The 19,861-nt window shown below is 48.2% G+C and overlaps 1 protein-coding gene across 3 annotated transcripts in view; it reads left to right on the forward strand.

Annotated features, from left to right (window-relative positions):
* The window catches only part of LOC147111248 (uncharacterized), a 51,946-nt gene that overhangs the window by 19,502 nt on the left and 12,583 nt on the right, over positions 1-19,861 (forward strand). The window contains exons 3-5 of one of the 3 annotated variants that reach the window (XM_086001967.1): positions 1,484-1,747; positions 4,173-4,367; positions 8,439-8,664. In XM_086001967.1, coding sequence (XP_085858093.1) covers positions 1,484-1,747; positions 4,173-4,321 — 413 coding nt within the window. In that variant the 3' untranslated portion in view covers positions 4,322-4,367; positions 8,439-8,664. Of the gene's footprint in view, positions 1-1,483; positions 1,748-4,172; positions 4,368-8,438; positions 8,665-19,861 lie in introns of those variants that run through there. The other 2 variants (XM_086001969.1, XM_086001968.1) reach the window with 2 other exon arrangements.

Below are 19,861 nucleotides of genomic sequence, written 5' to 3' on the forward strand. Positions count from 1 at the left end.
CCCCGTTGCAGGCAGCTCCCCCTTAAGAGAAGGAGGAGGCCTGCAGTACCGCAGCGTGCCGCTGCGCAGCGCCTGGCGCAGCGGTGCCAAGAGCGCTGATATTCAGTGTCAGCGCACCAAGCGGAGGCGGGCACACCCTGGTATAGCGCCCGCTTCCGAATTGGGGTGCTAACAATGAATATCTGACGATCGCTGTAGGCTTCCCGCCCAGCGCTAACTTTTGGGCGCTAGGCAGCTGGCGGGGCCATAGTGAATTTCTAGGCCACGGTCAATTATCTCAATTTCCCAGAGTGCAGTGCGGCCTGAGCTATCGATGGGACCTTTTCTCTGCTGCCCTGCATTGTGGGAAGGCGGGGCCGCCATTGTTGCCTCCGTTCAATCGGCCCCTGGAATCCATTCCTGAGCTCAAACCGGGTGCGAACGGGACGAGAAGCTCCCTCAGGGTTTCTGTACATTCATGTTTAAAAAACAAAGATTGAATTTTTCCAGCTTATCCAAAAAATAAAGTTAAAATCCAACTCCTGCCGACCAGCAGGCCAATGAATATGGCTCTATCCGGGGACGAGTCTCCTGAACCGGGGACTCTTCCGGGGATGTTGTTTGCCCGGAGAGAGGGTACCTAATCTGGGGACTGTCCCCAGAAAACAGGGGCATGGGGGAAAAATTCAGTATCGCCCCATCTGGGGCGCCATTATCGGCCGTGCGCAAAGTTTAGCGCCTGGCGCTAATTATCGCCTCCGACAGCAAACTTGGCTTTTATCACCCCTGGAGGTGATTGGAGCACTAAATCAGGCGCTTCATACCTGTCTTAAGGCGCAAAGGCCGAGGAGCGAGGCGCTACCTCAGAGCGCTGGCGAAGCAAGGAAGGGAAAATCAAAATGAACCTGCAAAGTGCTGCTCAGTACCCAAAACCCCTTCACACAGCGTTGAATCTCTCCAGAAGTCTCTCTCTCTTTCAGAATGCGTGGTGCAAAAATGTCACCGACAAAAAAAGGCAGGAAGCGGTCGTCTTTAATTAGGGCTCCCCTCGTCCCTTTCTGACAGCATAACGCTCCCCTCAACCTGTCGTTGCTAGCGGCAGGTGGTAAGGGAGGGGGCGCCACTCAATATCCGGTCCGGGGCGCTAACGGGGCGTTGCGCGCTCGACTGATGTCACGATCTGCCGGCGCAGGAGATCGTGGCGGTAGTGTTTAGCGTCACCGCAAAATGTCTAGTTAATTTCGCGAGCGGCGCAAACATCGCCGCGCCCAGGCGCTAGTTGCTTTGCGCCCCAATTGGCGCCCTCTTAAGGCGCTACTGGGAGGCGCAAACAACTGAATTTTTCCCCCAAGATCTGCCTACTTTAGCATTCCCACAAAAATCTCCCAAGAAGTCTGTTGGAAAGCATTTCAATCGACGGGCAGATTTTGTATAGAAGCATCACCCAGCTGTTTAGAGAAGATGATCGCAAATCTAAAACTTTGTTGCAATGTTCACATTGCAGGTCGAACCCGTTCGCGGCCTTCAACCATCTTTATTGGTCAGGACACCTCTGCAAATGGGCTGGTGACTGCTCCTTTGCTGGAACAGAGACAGTGCGAGCCAGCCTCCAGTCATTCGGCTGATCCGGCCCAAGAGTCCCGAGATCGATGTGAGTGCAGCTGCATCTGCTGCCGGCCGACTGGCTACAATCAAGTTTTCTACACAGTGTTAATCGTGCTGATGCTGATCAGCATTGCCATTGGCCTGTTCACTGTGCACTACGCAGGTAAGTTTGAATCGTCTGATCGTTTTCTTTCAAATTCGATGCACGCCTTGTCCATAATTGCAAATTGCAAGCCATGTGTTGCCTTGCTTTGCCAACTTCATACACCTCTGGAGGATTGTGCTTGTTTTTGGTGTGGCCTTCGAGAAATCACTACTACAGTTCTGCAACCCATTTGTCTGTCTGCAGATTAGTGTATTATCAAATAGGTAGCAGCTACAAGGATCAAATGCATTGAATTGATAAATACATACATTAAATAGAAAGAAAGAACTTTCATTTATATAGTGCCTTTCCCGACCTCAGAGGATCCCAACGCGCTTAACAACCAATTAAGTACTTTTAAAGTGTAGTCACTGTTGTTATGTAGGGAAACACAACAGCCAATTTTCACACAAGGTCCCACAAACAGCAAGGAGATAAATGACCAGCTAATCTCTGTTGATGGTGTTGGTTGATGGATACCAGCAGACCTCCCCTGCTCTTCTTCAAATAGTACCATGGGATCTTTTACATCTAAGTTGGCAGTATAACATTGATAACTTATTATTTACTCAGGCTACTAGTTCTTTTAATAATTGCATTTTCTAATATTTGTGTTTCTCATTCTGCTGTTTCTTCATCTCTGCTGTACTTTCTTTCAAACATTTTTTACTTTCCAGAACCTACGCTTAACTCTCCCACCCACCCACCCACCATTCCGCTCCCCTCACTCTTTTCTTTGTCGTTTCCTGAGTCCCAGACCTGAGACAATTAGAACCATGGGAATTAATTCCCCATATCTACCTCAGGCTTCTTTCCTCATCCCAGTGTTCCTCATCTCTCCCCATGCCCACCTGAGTCTGCTCCCTGTCTGTGCTCCTCCCACCCAATCTGCTTCCATATGTGACTACCGCTTCCTGGCCTGAGACTTACAGCCAGAGTTGGGAATTTTATTTGGAAGTGGAGCTACCCACTTCTCTATGTGGTGTATTCCCTACTGCAGAAAGGCAGACAGGTACTAGCAGAGGGAGAGGGTGACCATCTGTTTAAAACTTTGCAGATTCCATTAAAAAAAGTATTTCCCAAATCTGTATTTGAATTTAAAACGATGTAATCTGAATGGTGAGGAGCATAGACAGTGGAGTGTGATGGTGTTAGGTTTCTGTCATAGCCCCACCCCTCTCTCAGGAGCTGTTGGCACTCATAGAGAACAACAACACCAACATGTATTTATATAGCACCTTTAACGTAGTAAAACGTCCCAAGGCGCTTCACAGGAGTGTTATAAGACAAAAAAAAATTGACACCGAGCCATATAAGGAGAAATTAGGGCAGATGACCAAAGGCTTGGTCAAAGAGCTAGGTTTTAAAGTACGTCTTAAAGGAGGAAAGAGAGGTGGAGAGGTTTAGGCAGGGAATTCCAGAGCTCAGGGCCTAGGTAGCTGAAGGCACGGCCATCAATGGTTGAGCGATTATAATCAGCGCTGCTCAGGAGGGCAGAATTAGAGGAGTGCAGATGCCTTAAGGGGTTGTGGGGCTAGAGGAGGTTACAGAGGTTACAGAGATGGAGGCCATGGAAGGATTTGAAAACAAGGATGAGAAATTTTAAAATCGAGGCATTGCTTAACAGGGAGCCAATGTGGGTCAGCGAGCGCAGGGGTGATGGGTGAACGGGACTTGGTGCGAGTTAGGACACGGGCAGCCTAGTTTTGGATGACCTCAATTTACGTAGGGTGGAATGTGGGAGGCCAGCCAGGAGTGCGTTGGAATAGTCAAGTCTAGAGGTAGCAAAGGCATGGATGAGGGTTGTGGGGAATTACCAAGCCCTAGTTTTATAAAATGCTTCTCCAATGAGAGTTGCACAGTCGTAATTATTCTACATTGGAGCCTAATAAGTACTGTGAATTGCTAGAGATGCTCACTTCAGTGGCATATCCGGATTAGGAATCGTTTTTTTCCTGGTGCTGTTGTCTGTGCCAGCACTCAGTTCTGAGTTGAAAGTGTTGTAGACTCTGCAGGTAGATTCAGTTAAAAATGTTCTCAATGAGTGGCAGCGTGTTGGCTTTGGAGTTCCAATGTGCTCTGGCACAGTGTGGTAGGATGTTGGGTTTGTGTTAGTAATTCCCCACAAGGCTCAGTTCCCAAACTCAGCTCTTGGCAAGGGGGGAAGAATCTAACAAGAGATTAGATACTGTCTCACAAGAAGGAAGGAAAATTTCAGAAGGAAGGTGACTCCAGCCCACTCCCATGCATCGTCTACCCAACAGTACCAAGTAGCATCGGCAAAGTCTCTGGAGCAGGTTGTCCAGCCCACTCTTTTTGCCCAGGGATGACATGTGGTGCAGGAGAACTCCAGAAAGGAAGGGAAGAATTGATTTAATTTCCAAAAAGTTCTGAATGTGCATCACAGCTGAAACCTAAACTAATATTTGTTTATTAATCTTAGCAGGAAAAATGAACAAAGAACTCGGGGAGATTTCCCATCAGCTGGATTCCTTGGACCAGAGTGTGAGACAGATGAAATTGACAAGCTACCTATTGCGAGACCCGATGAACATCACAAAGAGCATGGACGCGCTCATCAATAATACATGAGCTCCTGTTCGAAGAGAGCGCGCCCCTCTTGGACACATGATTAATGGTGAGTTTTGATTGCAGCAAGGGGTCCTTCAAATGAATGCTTTGGCCATGGGATGTGTGCTGGAGCTGCACATTAACTAAACAAAATACAGTAGACTGATATCCATCCACCTCTGACTATATCATGTGCAGGGGGAGAACAAAGGGGAAGATCTTTGATTAGGTGGAGGGTAGGAGTGATTAAATGACAAAAGGGATCATGGTGCAAGGCAAAGTGGGGGGGGGGGGGCGGTGATAATGGCACCTGTAAAGAAACTAAAGATGGGTCCAGAGGAGGTGTAAATATAGAAACATAGAAACATAGAAGATAGGAGCAGGAGCCTCGAGCCTGCTCTGCCATTTAATGAGATCATGGCTGATCATCCAGATTCAGTACCCTGTCCCTGCTTTCTCCCCGTATCCCTTGATCCCTTTAGCCTTAAGAAATATATCTAACTCCTTCTTGAATATATTTAATGAATTGGCCTCAACTGCCTTCTGTGGTAGAGAATTCCACAGGTTCACCACTCTCTGGGTGAAGAAATTCCTCCTCATCTTTGTCCTAAATGGCTTACATCTTATCTTTAAACTGTGACCCCTGGTTCTGGACTCCCCCGCCATCGGGAACATCCTTCCTGCATCTAGTCTGTCCAGCCCTGTTAGAATTTTATAAGTTTCAATGAGATCCCCTCTCATTCTTCTAAATTCCAGCGAATATAAGCCCAATCGACCCAATCTCTCCTCATACGTCATTCCTGCCATCCCAGGTATCAGTCTGGTGAATCTTCGCTGCACTCCCTCCATGGCAAGAACATCCTTCCTCAGATAAGGCGACCAAAATTGCACACAATACTCAAGGTGTGGTCTCACCAAGGCCCTGTACAACTGCAGCAAGACATCCTTGCCCCTGTACTCGAATCCTCTCGCTATGAAGGCCAACATACCATTTGCCTTCTTAACCGCCTGCTGCACCTGCATGCTTACCTTCAGCGACTGGTGCACAAGGACACCCAGGTCTCGTTGCACTTCCCCTTCTCCCAATCTATTGCCATTCAGATAATAATCTGCCTTCCTGTTTTTGCCACCAAAGTGGATAACCTCGCATTTATTCACATTATACTGCATCTGCCATGCATCTGCCCAATCACCCAACCTGTCCAAATCATACTGAAGTTTCTCGGCATCCTCCTCACAGCACACACGCCCACCCAGCTTTGTGTCGTCTGCAAACTTGGTGATATTACATCTAGTTCCCTCATCTAGATCATTAATATATATTGTGAATAGCTGGGGTCCTAGCACCGATCCCTGCGGTACCCCACTAGTCACTGCCTGCCACTCGGAGAAAGACCCGTTTATTCCAACTCTTTGCTTCCTGTCTGCCAACCAGTTCTCTATCCAAGTCAGTACCTTACCCCCAGTCCCATGTGCTTTAACTTTGCACGCTAGTCTCTTATGCGGGACCTTATCGAAAGCCTTCCGAAAGTCCAAATACCACATCCACTGGTTCTCCCTTATCTATTCTACCAGTTACATCCTCAAAAAATTCCAGTAGATTAGTTAAGCACGATTTGCCTTTTGTAAATCCATGTTGACTTTGTCCGATCCTGTCACTGTTTTCCAAGTGCTCTGCTATTATATCTTTTATAATGGACTCTAGCATTTACCCCACTACCGATGTCAGGCTTACCGGTCTAAAATTCCCCGTTTTCTCTCTACCACCTTTTTTGAATAGTGGGGTAACATTAGCTACCCTCCAATCCATGGGTACTGTTCCAGAGTCTATAGAATTTTGGAAGATGACCAGCAATGCATCTACTATTTCTAGGACCACTTCCTTAAGTACCGTAGGATGCAGATTATCAGGCCCTGGGGATTTATCGGCCTTCAATCACGTCAATTTCCCTAACACCATTTCCCCACAAATACTGATTTCATTCAGTTCCTCCCTCTCATTAGAACCTATGTTCCCCGACATCTCTGGGAGGTTATTTGTGTCCTCCTTTGTGAAGACAGAACCAAAGTATGTATTTAATTGGTATGTCATTTCTTTGTTCCCCATTATAAATTCCCCTGATTCTGACTGCAAGGGACCTACGCTTGACTTCACCAATCTTTTTCTCTTCACATATCTATAGAAGCTTTTACAATCAGTTTTTATGCTCCGTGCAAGCTTACTCTCATAATCTATTTTCCCCCTCTTAATTAATCCCTTTGTCCTCCTTTGCTGAATCCTAAACTGCTCCCAATCCTCAGGTTTGTTTCTTTTTCTGGCCAATTTATATGTCCTCTCCTTGGATCTTATGCTATCCCTAATTTCCCTTGTGAGTCACCTTTTTTGTTTTATTTTTATGCCAAACAGGAATGAACAAATTCTGTAGTTCACCCATGCGATCTATAAATGTTTGCTATTGCCTATCCACCGTCAACCCTTTAAGTAACGCTCCTCAATCCATCCTAGACAACTCACACCTCATACCATCGTATTTTCCTTTATTTAAATTCAGGACCCTGGTCTCTGAGTCAAATACTTCACTCTGCATCTTAATGAAGAATTCTATCATATTATGATCGCTTCGCCCCAAGGGGCCTCGCACAACAAGATTGCTAATTAATCCTTTCTCATTACATAATACCCAGTCTAAGATGGCCTGATCTCTAGTTGGTTCCTCGACATATTGGTCCAGGAAACCATCCCGTATACACTCCAGGAATTCCTCCTCCACAGTATTGTTACTAATTTGGTTAGCCCAATCTATATATAGATTAAAGTCACCCATGATAACTGCTGTGCCCTTTTTGCCATTTCCCATTTAATGCCATCCCCAACCTCAGCATTACTGTTTGGGGGTCTGTATACAACTCCCACTAACGTTTTCTGCCCCTTGGTATTTCTCAGCTCTACCCATACAGATTCCACATCATCAAAGCTAATATCCTTCCTTACTATTGTGTTAATCTCCTCTTTAACCAGCAATGCTACCCCACCTCCTTTTCCTTTTTGCCTGTCTTTCCTGAATATTGAACACCCCTGGGTGTTGAATTCCCAGCCTTGGTCACCCTGGAGCCATGTCTCCGTAATCCCAATTATATCATATCCGTTTACATCTATTTGCGCAGCGAATTCATCCACCTTATTACGAATGCTCCTCGCATTAAGACACAAAGGCCTAGAAATTGAGTTTGCGCTGCGCCAGGGCTTTAGCGCCGGAAGTTAGCGCCGGCGCTAAGTCCCTTTGCGCGCGCCAAAAATTCAGTAGCGCCGCGCCCAAACGGCTGCCGGCGCTACTGAAGGGTTTTAGCGCCTGAAAACTGGCGCAACGCGCCGCATTGCGGCGCTATTCCGGCGCTGCGGCGCCCGCTGCGGTGCGGCAGGCTCGGGAAGTGCAGGCCTCCTCCTTCCGTTAAGGAGGAGCTGCCTGCACCCGGCCGCGGCCCGCGCAAATCTCTTCAAAAATGAGCCCGGCACCTCGGACAAGTGCCGGGCTTGCATCTGTTCCGGGGGTGGGGGGGGAGAAGTCCGGGGAGGGAGCTGCGGGCAGGCGGCCGGCGGGAAAGCGGCCGGCCGCCGCGGGGCCTTTAATGCGCCGGCGCAAACACATGTTGGACTCTGTTGCCAGAGTCTTAGTTGCGGTTGCCACGGGCGAGGCGGCCGCAACTGAATTTCGGCGCTGGGGCCCGTCGGCATGGCAACCGGGACGCTGCGCACACCGATGACGTCATCGGTGCCGGCGCAGCGCTACCGGTGCAACGCCGCTTTAGGGCCCCAGGGAATATTTGAACTGGCCATAACTCTGGCGCTAATCCCTCTAGCGCCTCAAAAGCGGCGCTAAGGCTAGTGAATTTCTAGGCCAAAGCCTTCAGGCTTGTTTTTTTAACACTCTTAGACCTTATTATTTACTGTGGCCATGTTTGATTTAAATGGTTATAGCAGAATAGTTGAGGGGGGGCAGAGTGGAAGAAAAGAAAATCAGGCACCTGCCCCCTTTTTACTGGCTCTATACTTGCTTATAAACTGTTAAATCTCTAACAGCTTCCAGTTGTGATGAAAGGTAACAGACCTGTAACCTTAACTCTGTTTCTATCTTCGCAGATGCTGCCTGACCTGTGGTGTATTTCCAGCATTTTCTATTTTTATTTCAGATTTCCAGCGATGCAGTATTTTGCTTTTGTTTCTAGATTATTAAACATATGTATAATATCTTTTTTTTGGTTTTTATTACATTGTTTTTGTCAATGCAGTACAGATTTGTTACAGGTTAACAGGGTTTGATATTTTGTGACTTTTACTTATTGTAAAATAAAGTGCACAAATTGCACTTCAGTGTCCAGTTTTCAATCTTTTAAGAGCAGGGGAATGTTATGTACACCAATGTGACCCTATGATGGGGCAACTCTTTTTGTAATTCAAGGCTTTTCTTTTAAATAAGTTGAATATTCCCACTGTTCACTGGTCTGTTGCCATGAGTAATATAGCACATTTCACAGTTATAGAAGATATAAAAATGCATGCTACATGTTGTTCAGAGAGATTTAGGTGTCCTAATACAGGAATCACAGAGAGGTAGCATGCAGGTGCAGCAAGCAATTAGGAAGGCAAATGGCATGTTGGCCTTTATTGCAAGAGGTTTGGAGTACATAAATAAGGAAGTTTTGCTACAATTGTACAGGGCCTTGGTGAGACCACACCTGAAGCACTGTGCACAGTTTTGGTCTCCTTATCTAAGGAAGGATAAGAATATAAGAACATAAGAAATAGGAGCAGGAATAGGCCACTTGGCCCCTCGACCCTGCTCCGCCATTCAATAAGATCATGGCTGATCTTGGGCTCAAAGCCACTTCCCCGCCCGCTCCCCATAACCCTTCACTCCCTTATCTTGCAAAAATTTGTCTATCTCCACTTTAAGTGTATTTAATGATCCAGCCTCCACAGCTCTCTTGGGCAGAGAATTCCACAAATTTACGACCCTCTGAGAGAAGTTCCTCCTCATCTCAGTTCTAAAAGGGCGACCCTTTATTCTGAGACTGTGCCCCCGAGTTCTAGATTTCCCCACGAGGGGAAACATCCTCTCTGCATCTACCCTGTCGAGCCCCCTCAGTATCTTATATGTTTCAATAAGATCACCTCTCATTCTTCTAAATTCCAATGCGTATAGGCCCAGCCTGCTCAACCTTTCCTCATAAGTCAAACCCCTCATCTCTGGAATTAACCTAGTGAAATGTCTCTGAACTGCCTCCAATGCAAGTATATCCTTCCTTAAATAAGGGGACTAAAACTGTACGCAGTACTCAAGGCGTGGTCTCACCAACACCTTGTACAGTTGTAGCAGGACTTCCCTGCTTTTATACTGCAACCCCCTTGAAATAAAGGCCAACATTCCATTTGTCTTTTTGATTACTTGCTGTACCTGCATGATAACTGTAAAGTCTGTAGGTATTATGGCGAATTAATACACAGACTACAAGAGTAACTTTAACAGGACTTTACTATTCGAAGGTCAGGGCGAATCTGCCCAATAAATCCTGACACAGCACTGATATACCGGTGTGGTCACCGTCGGTATTACAGTATACAGCAGCCAAGATAAAGTAGTGCCACACCTAAAATAGTTCTCTTAAAGGTGGACGGTTACATACAATAGTTCTCTTAAAGGTAGAACAGTTACATACACTACAATCCTCCCTTTTTAGCTTACAACATACTTATTCCCCATTAACATAACATCATAACATATATACAACTTATGCAAAACAGTTCACAGATTCAGTCTCTCTGGAGGCTTCCTGACTCTGTCCGGATAACGCCTCGGTGGTGTAGTAGTTTTCGGCGGGGTAGTAGGTTCTTCTGGCAAGGTCGATTCGGCTTGAAGGACAGTGTCAGGTTCATTTGATTCCAGTATTACCAGATCGGAGGTAGGTGCTCTGGGTATCTCTGCTTCAACATTAGCCGTGTAAGGTTGTGGAGTAGGTTGGTCCTTTGTGGATGACCCTATGATCTGGTCAACATGGCGCCTTATTATGCTGTCACCAATGTCCACGGTATACATCAGCGGCCCTAGCCTTTTCCCAATAGTTCCAGGCTGCCATTTCTCGGTACGGTAGTCCCGGGTCAAAACTTGTTGACCTATCTGAAAGGATCTAGTTGGCCTTTCATTCATGCCCTGAAATTGCCGGTTCTCTACGTCCCTTCTGACGTTTGGCTTAATCAAATCCAGCCGGCATCTTAGTCTTCTATTGAAAAACATCATGGCGGGAGTTTGGTTTGTGACCGCATGTGTTGCATTCCTGTACGCCAACAAGAAGTTATCTACCTTATGTTGTAGGTTGATGTCTTCATTACCCATGGCCTTTATGGCCTTCTTGAAGGTCTGGACAAACCTTTCAGCTAATCCATTGGTGGCGGGATGGTATGGGGCTGACGTGTAGTGCTTGACCCCATTCCTTTTTAAGAACTTCCTGAATTCTTCGGACACAAATTGCGGTCCATTATCAGAACAGATCTGTTCCGGCAGCCCATTCCTGGCAAATATGGTCCTTAATACTGTGATGGTTTTTTCCGTGGTGGTGGAGGACATCTTTATTACCTCCGGCCACTTGGAGTGTGCATCCACCGCGATTAGAAACATTGAGTCCATAAATGGACCAGCAAAGTCGACGTGTACCCTTTGCCAAGGAGATGAGGGCCACTCCCATGGATGCAGAGGAGCTTGTGGTGGCGCGTTTTGGACCTTCTGGCATCCTAGACAGTTCTTGGTTATTTCTTTGATGTCTCCATCAATACCTGGCCACCACACAAACGCTCTTGCTAGGTTCTTCATTTTCACTCCACCCAGATGCCCCTCATGAAGCTCCTTTAGCACCTTATGCTGAAGTTTGGGTGGAATCACCACTCTAGATCCACACATCAAGGTTCCTCGGCACACTGACAGCTGTTCTTTTCTTTGCGAAAATGTGGGCAGCGTTGGTTCGCCATGTGCTGGCCATCCCTCCACTGTTAAATCGTAGACTCGTGAGAGAGTCGGATCATTTCTCGTTTCATTTTCGATCATCGAATTTCTTACTGGTAGACATTCCACTATGGATGAGTGGAACATCTCTACCGGGTCCACTGTAGCCGCCTCTTCTACTACTGGCAACGGTAGGCGCGATAACCCATCAGCATTGCCATGCTGTTTGGACCTTTTGTATTCGATGTCATATTGGTGTGCCCCAAGTAACACGGACCACCTCTGTAGCCTTTGCGCTGTCATAGTGGAAACGGCCTTGTTAGGGTTGAATATGGACACCAACGGCTGGTGGTCTGTCAGTAATGTGAACTTCTTGCCCTGCAGGTAATGATTGAATTTCTTTACTCCCCACACAAGGCTGAGGGCCTCCCTATCTATCTGAGCATAATTTCGCTCAGCGGAGGTCAATGATTGGGACGCAAATGCGACTGGCCTTTCCGAGCCATTTGGTAACTTGTTTGAAAGTACTGCTCCGATTCCATACGGGGAAGCATCACAAGCTAGACGAAGAGGTAACGTTGGGTTGAAATGAGCCAACACTTCCTCAGAGGTAATCAACGCCTTGCTTCTGCGAAAGGCCTTCTTACAGTCCTCGCTCCACTTCCATGGTACTTCTTTCCGCAACAGAGCATTCAGCGGATGCAGCACCGTGGATAGATTTGGCAGAAACTTGTGGTAATAATTAATCAACCCCAGAAACGATCTCAACTGTGATACATTTTCCGGAGCGGGGGCCTTCACGACAGCTTCTATCTTGTCAGGTGACTTGTGCAGCCCCTCTTGATCAATGACATGACCGCAGTACGAGATCCGTTTCTGGAAGAACTCACATTTCTGGCGATTAACTCGAAGGCCATATTCCTTCAACCTGGTGAGCACCAGTTTCAAATTTGTGAGGTGTTCCTCCTCGTCTTCTCCCGTAATCAGGATATCGTCCAAGTAACACTGCGTGCTTGGAATACCCTGTAAGACCTGCTCCATGGCCCTCTGCCAAATTGCTGGAGCCGAAGCTACTCCAAAAACCAGTCTATTATAACGATACAAGCCTCTGTGCGTGTTGATTGTGAGATACTGGCGCGACTCTTCCTCGACTTCCATTTGTAAGTATGCTTGTGCCAGGTCTATCTTGGTGAAGTGTTTCCCGCCAGACAATGAAGCAAAGATATCCTCAATCCGCGGAAGCGGGTATTGTACCGTGTGAAGCACCGGATTAACTGTGATCTTGAAGTCTCCGCAGATGCGGACCTTTCCCGGTCCCCCTGGCTTGTTACTTGATGAAGACTTCATGACGGGAACAATGGGCGTGGCCCACTCACTCCAGTCCACCTTAGACAGTACCCCTGAACGTTCAAGCTCTTCCAGTTCTGCCTCCACAGCAGGTCGTATCGCGTAAGGTACCGATCTGGCTTTGAAAAATTTTGGGCTTGCATGTTCTGCAATCTTGATTTTTGCTTTAATTCCTCTCAGTGTTCCCAGTCCTTGCTGGAATACCTCTTTAGCTTCGTCCAATATTCTGGACAACCGTTCAGGTTTGACATCTTCCTTTCCGGAATCTACCGTCATTGTGTTTAGTGAATGCCAGTCTATCTTTATTTTCCTGATCCACTCCCGTCCCAGAAGTGGTGGACCTCCCTTGGGCAGCACATACATGTCCATCCCTTGGTGATCTTTGTCCTTGTATCTCACCTTGACTTTTATCTTTCTGATGGGGTATACTTTGTGCCCCGTGTATGTCTGCAATACTATCTCCGTGTCCCATAGGGGAATATGTTTGAATAACTTGTTGTAATCTTGCTTATTCATGACCGTCAACGCCGATCCGGTGTCCACTTCCATCTTCACTTGGACTTTTGCAATCTGTAGTGTGACCCAGATAGTTTGTCGGTCAGCTTCTTTACTCACATTGTGAATCCTCAGACTACCCAGTTCCTTGCTGTTGGAGTCTGAGTCCGAATTCTGTTCATCTGGACTCTTCCCAGTCACCTTATGTACCTTTCTGCACTTCTTCTGCGGTGACTTATTATTGCTGGTCTTCTTTCCTGACCGGCATACCTTAGCTATGTGACCAAGCTTGCCACATTTTCTACATTCCTGGTTTTTAAACCAGCATTCGTTCTGGTCGTGTGTTGGCTTCCCACAACGATAACATTTCGTTGTACCCGAAGTCATTTGATCCACACTGAGTACCGCTGTCTTCCACTGCATTTCCGCCGTGCCTCTCGCTGCGGCTTCGTGCGATGCTGCAATAAGGACAGCCTTATCAAGTGTAAGATCGTTCTCTTCGAGCAGTCGTTTTTGTGTTCCTTCCTTCGACATCCCGCACACGAACTTGTCTCTCAGTGCCTCTGTCAGATTTACCCCAAACTGACAGTATTTTGCTAGCCTACGCAGTTCAACCAGGTACTCCGCGTTGCTTTCCTCTTTTCGTTGCGTTCTCACGTAAAATTTACATCGTTCCGCTAACATCAGCGGTGCGGGGTTAAAATGATCCTTCAGGACAGCAACAATATTAGCGAAAGACTGATCCGCCGGTTTAGCTGGTGATAGAAGATGCTTCAATAACCCGTATGTCTTCGCACCCATTGAGTTTAGTAAGGTTAGAGCTTTGTCATAATTTGCTATCTTATTGACCTTACAATATATCTCGATGCGTTCTACATACGTGGCCCAATCTTCCACATCGGAATCGAAACCGTTGATGTTACTACGCTTAGGCATCTTCACACTCTTCCTGAGAAACAACAACGAAATATTTCTTTAACTTTTTTTTTCAAAATGGCGGTTTCCCGCGCTTGTCTTCTTTCCCCGCCCACTTTCAAAATGGCGGTTTCCCGCTTCTGTCTTCTTCCCCGCCTACTGGCGGCTTCCCGCGTTTCTTCCCCTGGCGGGAGGGGTAAGCTTTTCCCTCGGGCGACGACCGCTGGCTTTTGGGATTCGCAGCCTGCGCGTCGGCTTCAGTGCGTTCCTTGTTCCCTTTTCTCGGCAGGGCAACCGGCGCTGGGTACAACCCGTTGACGGCGAACAGTTTCAGCCGCTGGGCTGGATCTCGCTCAGTCTCCCTCGCTCGGGCTCTGTCTCTCCCGCTCGCTTGGGCTCTGTCTCTCCCTCAGCGGCTTCCAATCGCGCCTCCCAGCCCTCTCGCAGTCCGGTGCTTTCCTCCCCGGCTGCGGCTGAGTTCTCCGCGATTTATTTATTTTTATATCTTCCCGCGCCTTACGATCCCGGTCGCAGCGCTTCGTGGCCTCGGTCGCTGCCCGGCCTTTTTCACTCCAATCGCACCTCCCAGCCCTCTCGCAGTCCGGTGCTTTCCTCCCCGGCTGCGGCTGAGTTCACCGCGGTTTATTTATTTTTATATCTTCCCGCGCCTTACGATCCCGGTCGCAGTGCCTCGTGGCCTCGGTAGCTGCCCGGCCTTTTTCGCCGGTCGCGGTCTAGCTGTCTCACAACGCCGTTGCGTCTCCCAGCCCGCTTGTACCGCGGCTTCCGTGCTCCACGCTGCCCCAGTCTCAGCGCCTCTGGGCCCTACTTCTGTCCGGCTCCTTTCCCCCCGACCGTGGTCGAGTTCACCGCCCTTATCCTCCGTTTATTTTTATTTTATTTTTTTCCCTTTACTCACAGTCACCGTGGCCGACTTGCTTCTCGTGCTGATCGGCTCACTCACCACCGTGGCAGAAGGGACAATCAGTGCCTGTTGCTGATGGAAGGCTTCGTGTCTGAATTCTTCCTTCTTCCTTGCTCTGCAGACTCGAGTTTTCTCTCAGCAGAACGACGAGGGCGGGTGCCTCTTCTCGACGCTCGTTAACTGCTTCGGAAGTATTGTTGCCGCAGGGTAAGATCGAACTCGTCGCCACTGTAAAGTCTGTAGGTATTATGGCGAATTAATGCACAGACTACAAGAGTAACTTTAACAGGACTTTACTATTCGAAGGTCAGGGCGAATCTGCCCAATAAATCCTGACACAGCACTTATATACCGGTGTGGTCACCGTTGGTATTACAGTATACAGCAGCCAAGATAAAGTAGTGCCACACCTAAAATAGTTCTCTTAAAGGTGGATGGTTACATACAATAGTTCTCTTAAAGGTAGAACAGTTACATACACTACAATAACTATTTGTGTTTCATGCACAAGGACCTCCAGGTCCCTCTGAACTGTAGCATTTTGTAATCTCCATTTAAATAATAGTTTGCTTTTTTATTTTTCCTGCCAAAGTGGATAACCTCGCACTTTCCCACATTATACTCCATCTGCCAAATGTTTACCCACTCACCTAGCCTGTCTATATCCATTTGTAGATTCTTTGAGTCCTCTGCACAACTTGCTTTCCCACCCATCTTTGTATCATCCGCAAACTTTGCTACTTTACACTCGATCCCTTCATCCATGTCATTAATGTAGATTGTAAATAGTTGATGCCCCAGCACCGATCCTTGTGGCACCCCACTAGTTACCGTTTGCCAACCAGAAAATGACCCATTTATCCCGACTCTCTGCTTTCTGTTAGTTAGCCAATCCTCTATCCATGCTAATATATTAGCCCCAACTCCGTGAGCTCTTATCTTATGCAGTAACCTTTTATGTGTCACCTTATCAAATGCCTTCTGGAAATCCAAATACACCACATCCACTGGCTCACCCTTGTCCACCCTGCTTGTTACATCCTCAAAGAACTCCAGTAAATTTGTTAAACATGATTTCCCTTTCCTAAAACCATGCTGACTCTGTTTGACTGCAGTATGTTTTTCTAAATGCCCTGCTACTGCTTCCTTAATGAAGGACTCCAGCATTTTCCCAACGACAGATGTTAGGCTAACTGGTCTATAGTTTCCTGCTTTCTGTCTCCCTCCTTTGTTAAATAGAGGTGTTACATTAGCGGTTTTCCAATCCGCTGGGACCTCTCCAGAGTCCAGGGAATTTTGGTATATTGCAACCAATGCATCCACTATCTCTGCAGCCACTTCTTTTAAGACCCTGGGATGCAGGTCATCTGGTCCAGGGGACTTGTTGTCTTTTAGTCCCATTATCTTACCGAGTACTTTTTCCTTAGTGATAGTGATGCCTTGGAGGCGGTGCAACAAAGGTTCACTAGTTTGATTTCTGGGATGAGAGGGTTGTCCTATGAGGAGAGATTGAGTAGAATGGGCCTATACTCTCTGAAGTTTAGAAGAATGAGAGGTGATCTTCTTGAAACATATAAGTGATATGCCATCAATGACTCAAAGACAAGGATTCAACTGAAGGCTTTTAATCACTAAGAACATAGCAGCATAGCAGGTCTTCCCACATCGGGTTCGTCTGGTAGTGAGTGACTCATGCAGCTCCTGAGACCTTTATATGGTAAAAGACAGGGGTGTAGCCAATACACACAATAGGAACAAAAGGGTGCGGTTCACACAATACAAGCAGGTAAAATACAAGCAGGTCTGATGAAGGCATATTTCATCACATTCACCCCTTCTACAGATTTAGTCTGTCCGGGGGTGTGATAGTCCTTCCTGAACGTCGCAACAGTACCTCGGGTTCCGACCGGGAGTCCGTGGTGCCCTCCTGGGCATACCCATGTGCTGGGGGTGTTGCAGGTACTTCTGGGGGTGGTGAGGATACCTCTGGGGATGGTGGAGGTTCTTCTGGGGGTGCTGGTGATGGGTCGTCGTCGTCGCTTCCTGCCGAGGCGAGGTCCTTTATGGACACGGTGTCTTCACGCCCGTCGGCGTGCTTGACGTATGCGTACTGTGGGTTTGCGTGGAGTAGGTGTACTTCCTCCACGAGGGGATCCGTTTTGTGGCCCCTCACGTGCTTCCGTAACAGGACTGTCCCTGCGGTGGAGAGCCACGAGGGTAGGGACACTCCTGAGGTTGATTTGCGGGGAAAAACAAACATCTTCTCGTGAGGAGTGGCGTTAGTAGCAGTACACAGTAGCGACCTTATCGAGTGGAGTACGTCTGGGAGGACCTCCTGCCAGCGGGAGGTGGGGAGGCCTTTAGACCTTAGTGCTAAGGTGACCGCCTTCCACACTGTCGCGTTCTCCCTCTCCACTTGCCCATTACCCCGGGGGTTATAACTAGTGGTCCGACTCGTGGCTATCCCCTTCGACAGCAGGTATTGGCGCAGTTCATCGCTCATGAACGACGCCCCCCTGTCAGTGTGGATGTAGTTAGGCATGCTGAACGTGCAAAACAGGTTGCCGAGGCACTTGATGACCGTGGCACTGGTCATATCTGGGCAGGGGTAGGCGAATGGGAAGCGGGAGTACTCGTCCACAATGTTGAGAAAGTACACATTGCGGTCGGTGGAGGGGAGTGGTCCCTTGAAATCTAAGCTCAGGCGCTCGAATGGCCGTGTAGCTTTGATCAGGTGGTCTCGGTCGGGCCTGAAAAAACGGGGCTTGCATTCCACACAGGTGCGGCAGTCCCTGGTCATAGACCGGACCTCCTCGATGGAATAGGGCAGGTTACGGGATTTTATAAAGTGGAATAGCCGGGTGACCCCCGGGTGGCAGAGGCCATTGTGGAGGCCCTGTAGCCTGTCCCCCTGGATGCTGGCACACATCCCTCGTGATAGGGCGTTGGGGGATTCGTTGAGGGTCCCCGGCCTATATATTATGTCGTACTCAAACGTGGAGAGTTCGATCCGCCACCTGAGAATTTTGTCGTTCTTGATCTTCCCCCTCTGTTTATTGTTAAACATGAAGGCTACCGACCGCTGGTCGGTAAGCAGGGTGAAGCGTTTGCCGGCTAGGTAGTGCCTCCAGTGCCGCACTGCCTCCACTATGGCCTGGCCTCCTTCTCTACCGAGGAGTGCCTGATCTCGTGCCCTTGGAGGGTTCTTGAGAAAAAGGCTACGGGCCGCCCATCCTGGTTGAGGGTGGCTGCTAAAGCGAAGTCGGATACATCGCTTTCGACCTGGAAAGGGATGTTTTCGTCCACTGCCCGCAGCGCGGCCTTCTCAATGTCGTGTTTAATGCTGTTGAAGGCAGCGTGGGCCTCGGCTGTGAGCGGGAAGGACGTTGATTTCAGGAGGGAACGGGCCTTCTCGGAATAATTGGGGACCCATTGGGCGTAATAGGAGAAGAACCCCAGGCACCTTTTCAGGGCCTTGGGAGTGTTTGGTAGGGGTAGCTCCTGTAGGGGTCGCAATCGGTCGGGGTCCGGACCGATTTCCCCGTTTTCCACCACGCAGCCCAGGATACAGAGGCGCGTGGTGCTAAAGACACACTTATCCTCGTTGTAGGTGAGATTGAGTCTGAGGGCGGTTTTCAGAAATCTCGCGAGGTTCGAGTCGTGGTCTTGCTGGTCGTGGCCGCAGATGGTGACGTTGTCTAGGTATGGGTAGGTGGCTGTTAACTGGTTCTCATCGACCATGCGGTCCATCTCCCGCTGGAAGACCGAGACCCCGTTCGTTACCCCAAAGGGGACTCTGAGGAAGTGGTAGAGACGTCCGTTTGAAACATAGAAACATAGAGATAGGAACAGGAGTAGGCCATTCGGCCCTTCGAGCCTGCTCCGCCATTCAATGAGATCATGGCTGATCTTCGTCTGAGATCATAGCTGATCTTACCAGTTCAGTACCCCGTCCCCGCCTTTTCTCCGTAACCCTTAATCCCCTTAGCCTTCAGAAATATATCCAATTCTCTCTTGAAAATATTTATTGAATTAGCCTTCACAGCCCTCTGTGGCAGGGAATTCCACAGGCTCACCACTCTTTGAGTGAAGAAATTCTTCCTCATCTCTGTTTTAAATGATTTGCCCGCTATTTTTAGACTGTGGCCCCTGGTTCTGTGCTCCCCGGCCATTGGAAACATTCTCTCTGAATTCAGCCTGTCCAGGCCTGCCATAATTTTATATGTTTCGATGAGATCCCCTCTCAATCTTCTAAACTCCAGTGAGTACAAGCCCAAACTATTTAATCTCTCTTCGTAGGTCATTCCCGCCATTCCAGGTATCAGCCTGGTGAATCGCCGTTGCACTCTTTCCATGGCAAGAACATCCTTCCGCAGATGGGGCGACCAAAACTGTACACAATACTCCAGATGCGGTCTCACCAGCACCTTGTACAGCTGTAGTAAGGTATCCCTATTCCTATACTCGAACCCCCTTGATATGAAGGCCAACATACCATTTGCCTTCTTGATCGCCTGTTGCACCTGCATGCTCTCCTTCAGTGACTGGTGCACAAGAACACCCAGGTCCCTCTGCACTTCCCCATCTCCCAATCTATTGCCATTTAGATAATAATCTACCCTCCTGTTTTTACCCCCAAAGTGGATAACCTCGCATTTATCCACATTATAGTGCATCTGCCACGTATCCGCCCATTCCCCCAACCTGTCCAAATCGCACTGTAGCCTCCTGACATCCTCATCAGAGCCCACCCCTCCTCCTAGTTTAGTGTCGTCAGCGAATTTGGAAATATTGCATCCAATTCCCTGATCCAGATCATTTATATATATTGTGAACAGCTGGGGTCCCAGGACAGATCCTTGCGGCACCCCGCTGGTCACTGCCTGC

This window comes from Somniosus microcephalus, chromosome 11 (assembly GCF_052327205.1).
Source record: "Somniosus microcephalus isolate GS21.2 chromosome 11, FLI_Smic_1.0, whole genome shotgun sequence".
NCBI lineage: Eukaryota > Metazoa > Chordata > Chondrichthyes > Squaliformes > Somniosidae > Somniosus > Somniosus microcephalus.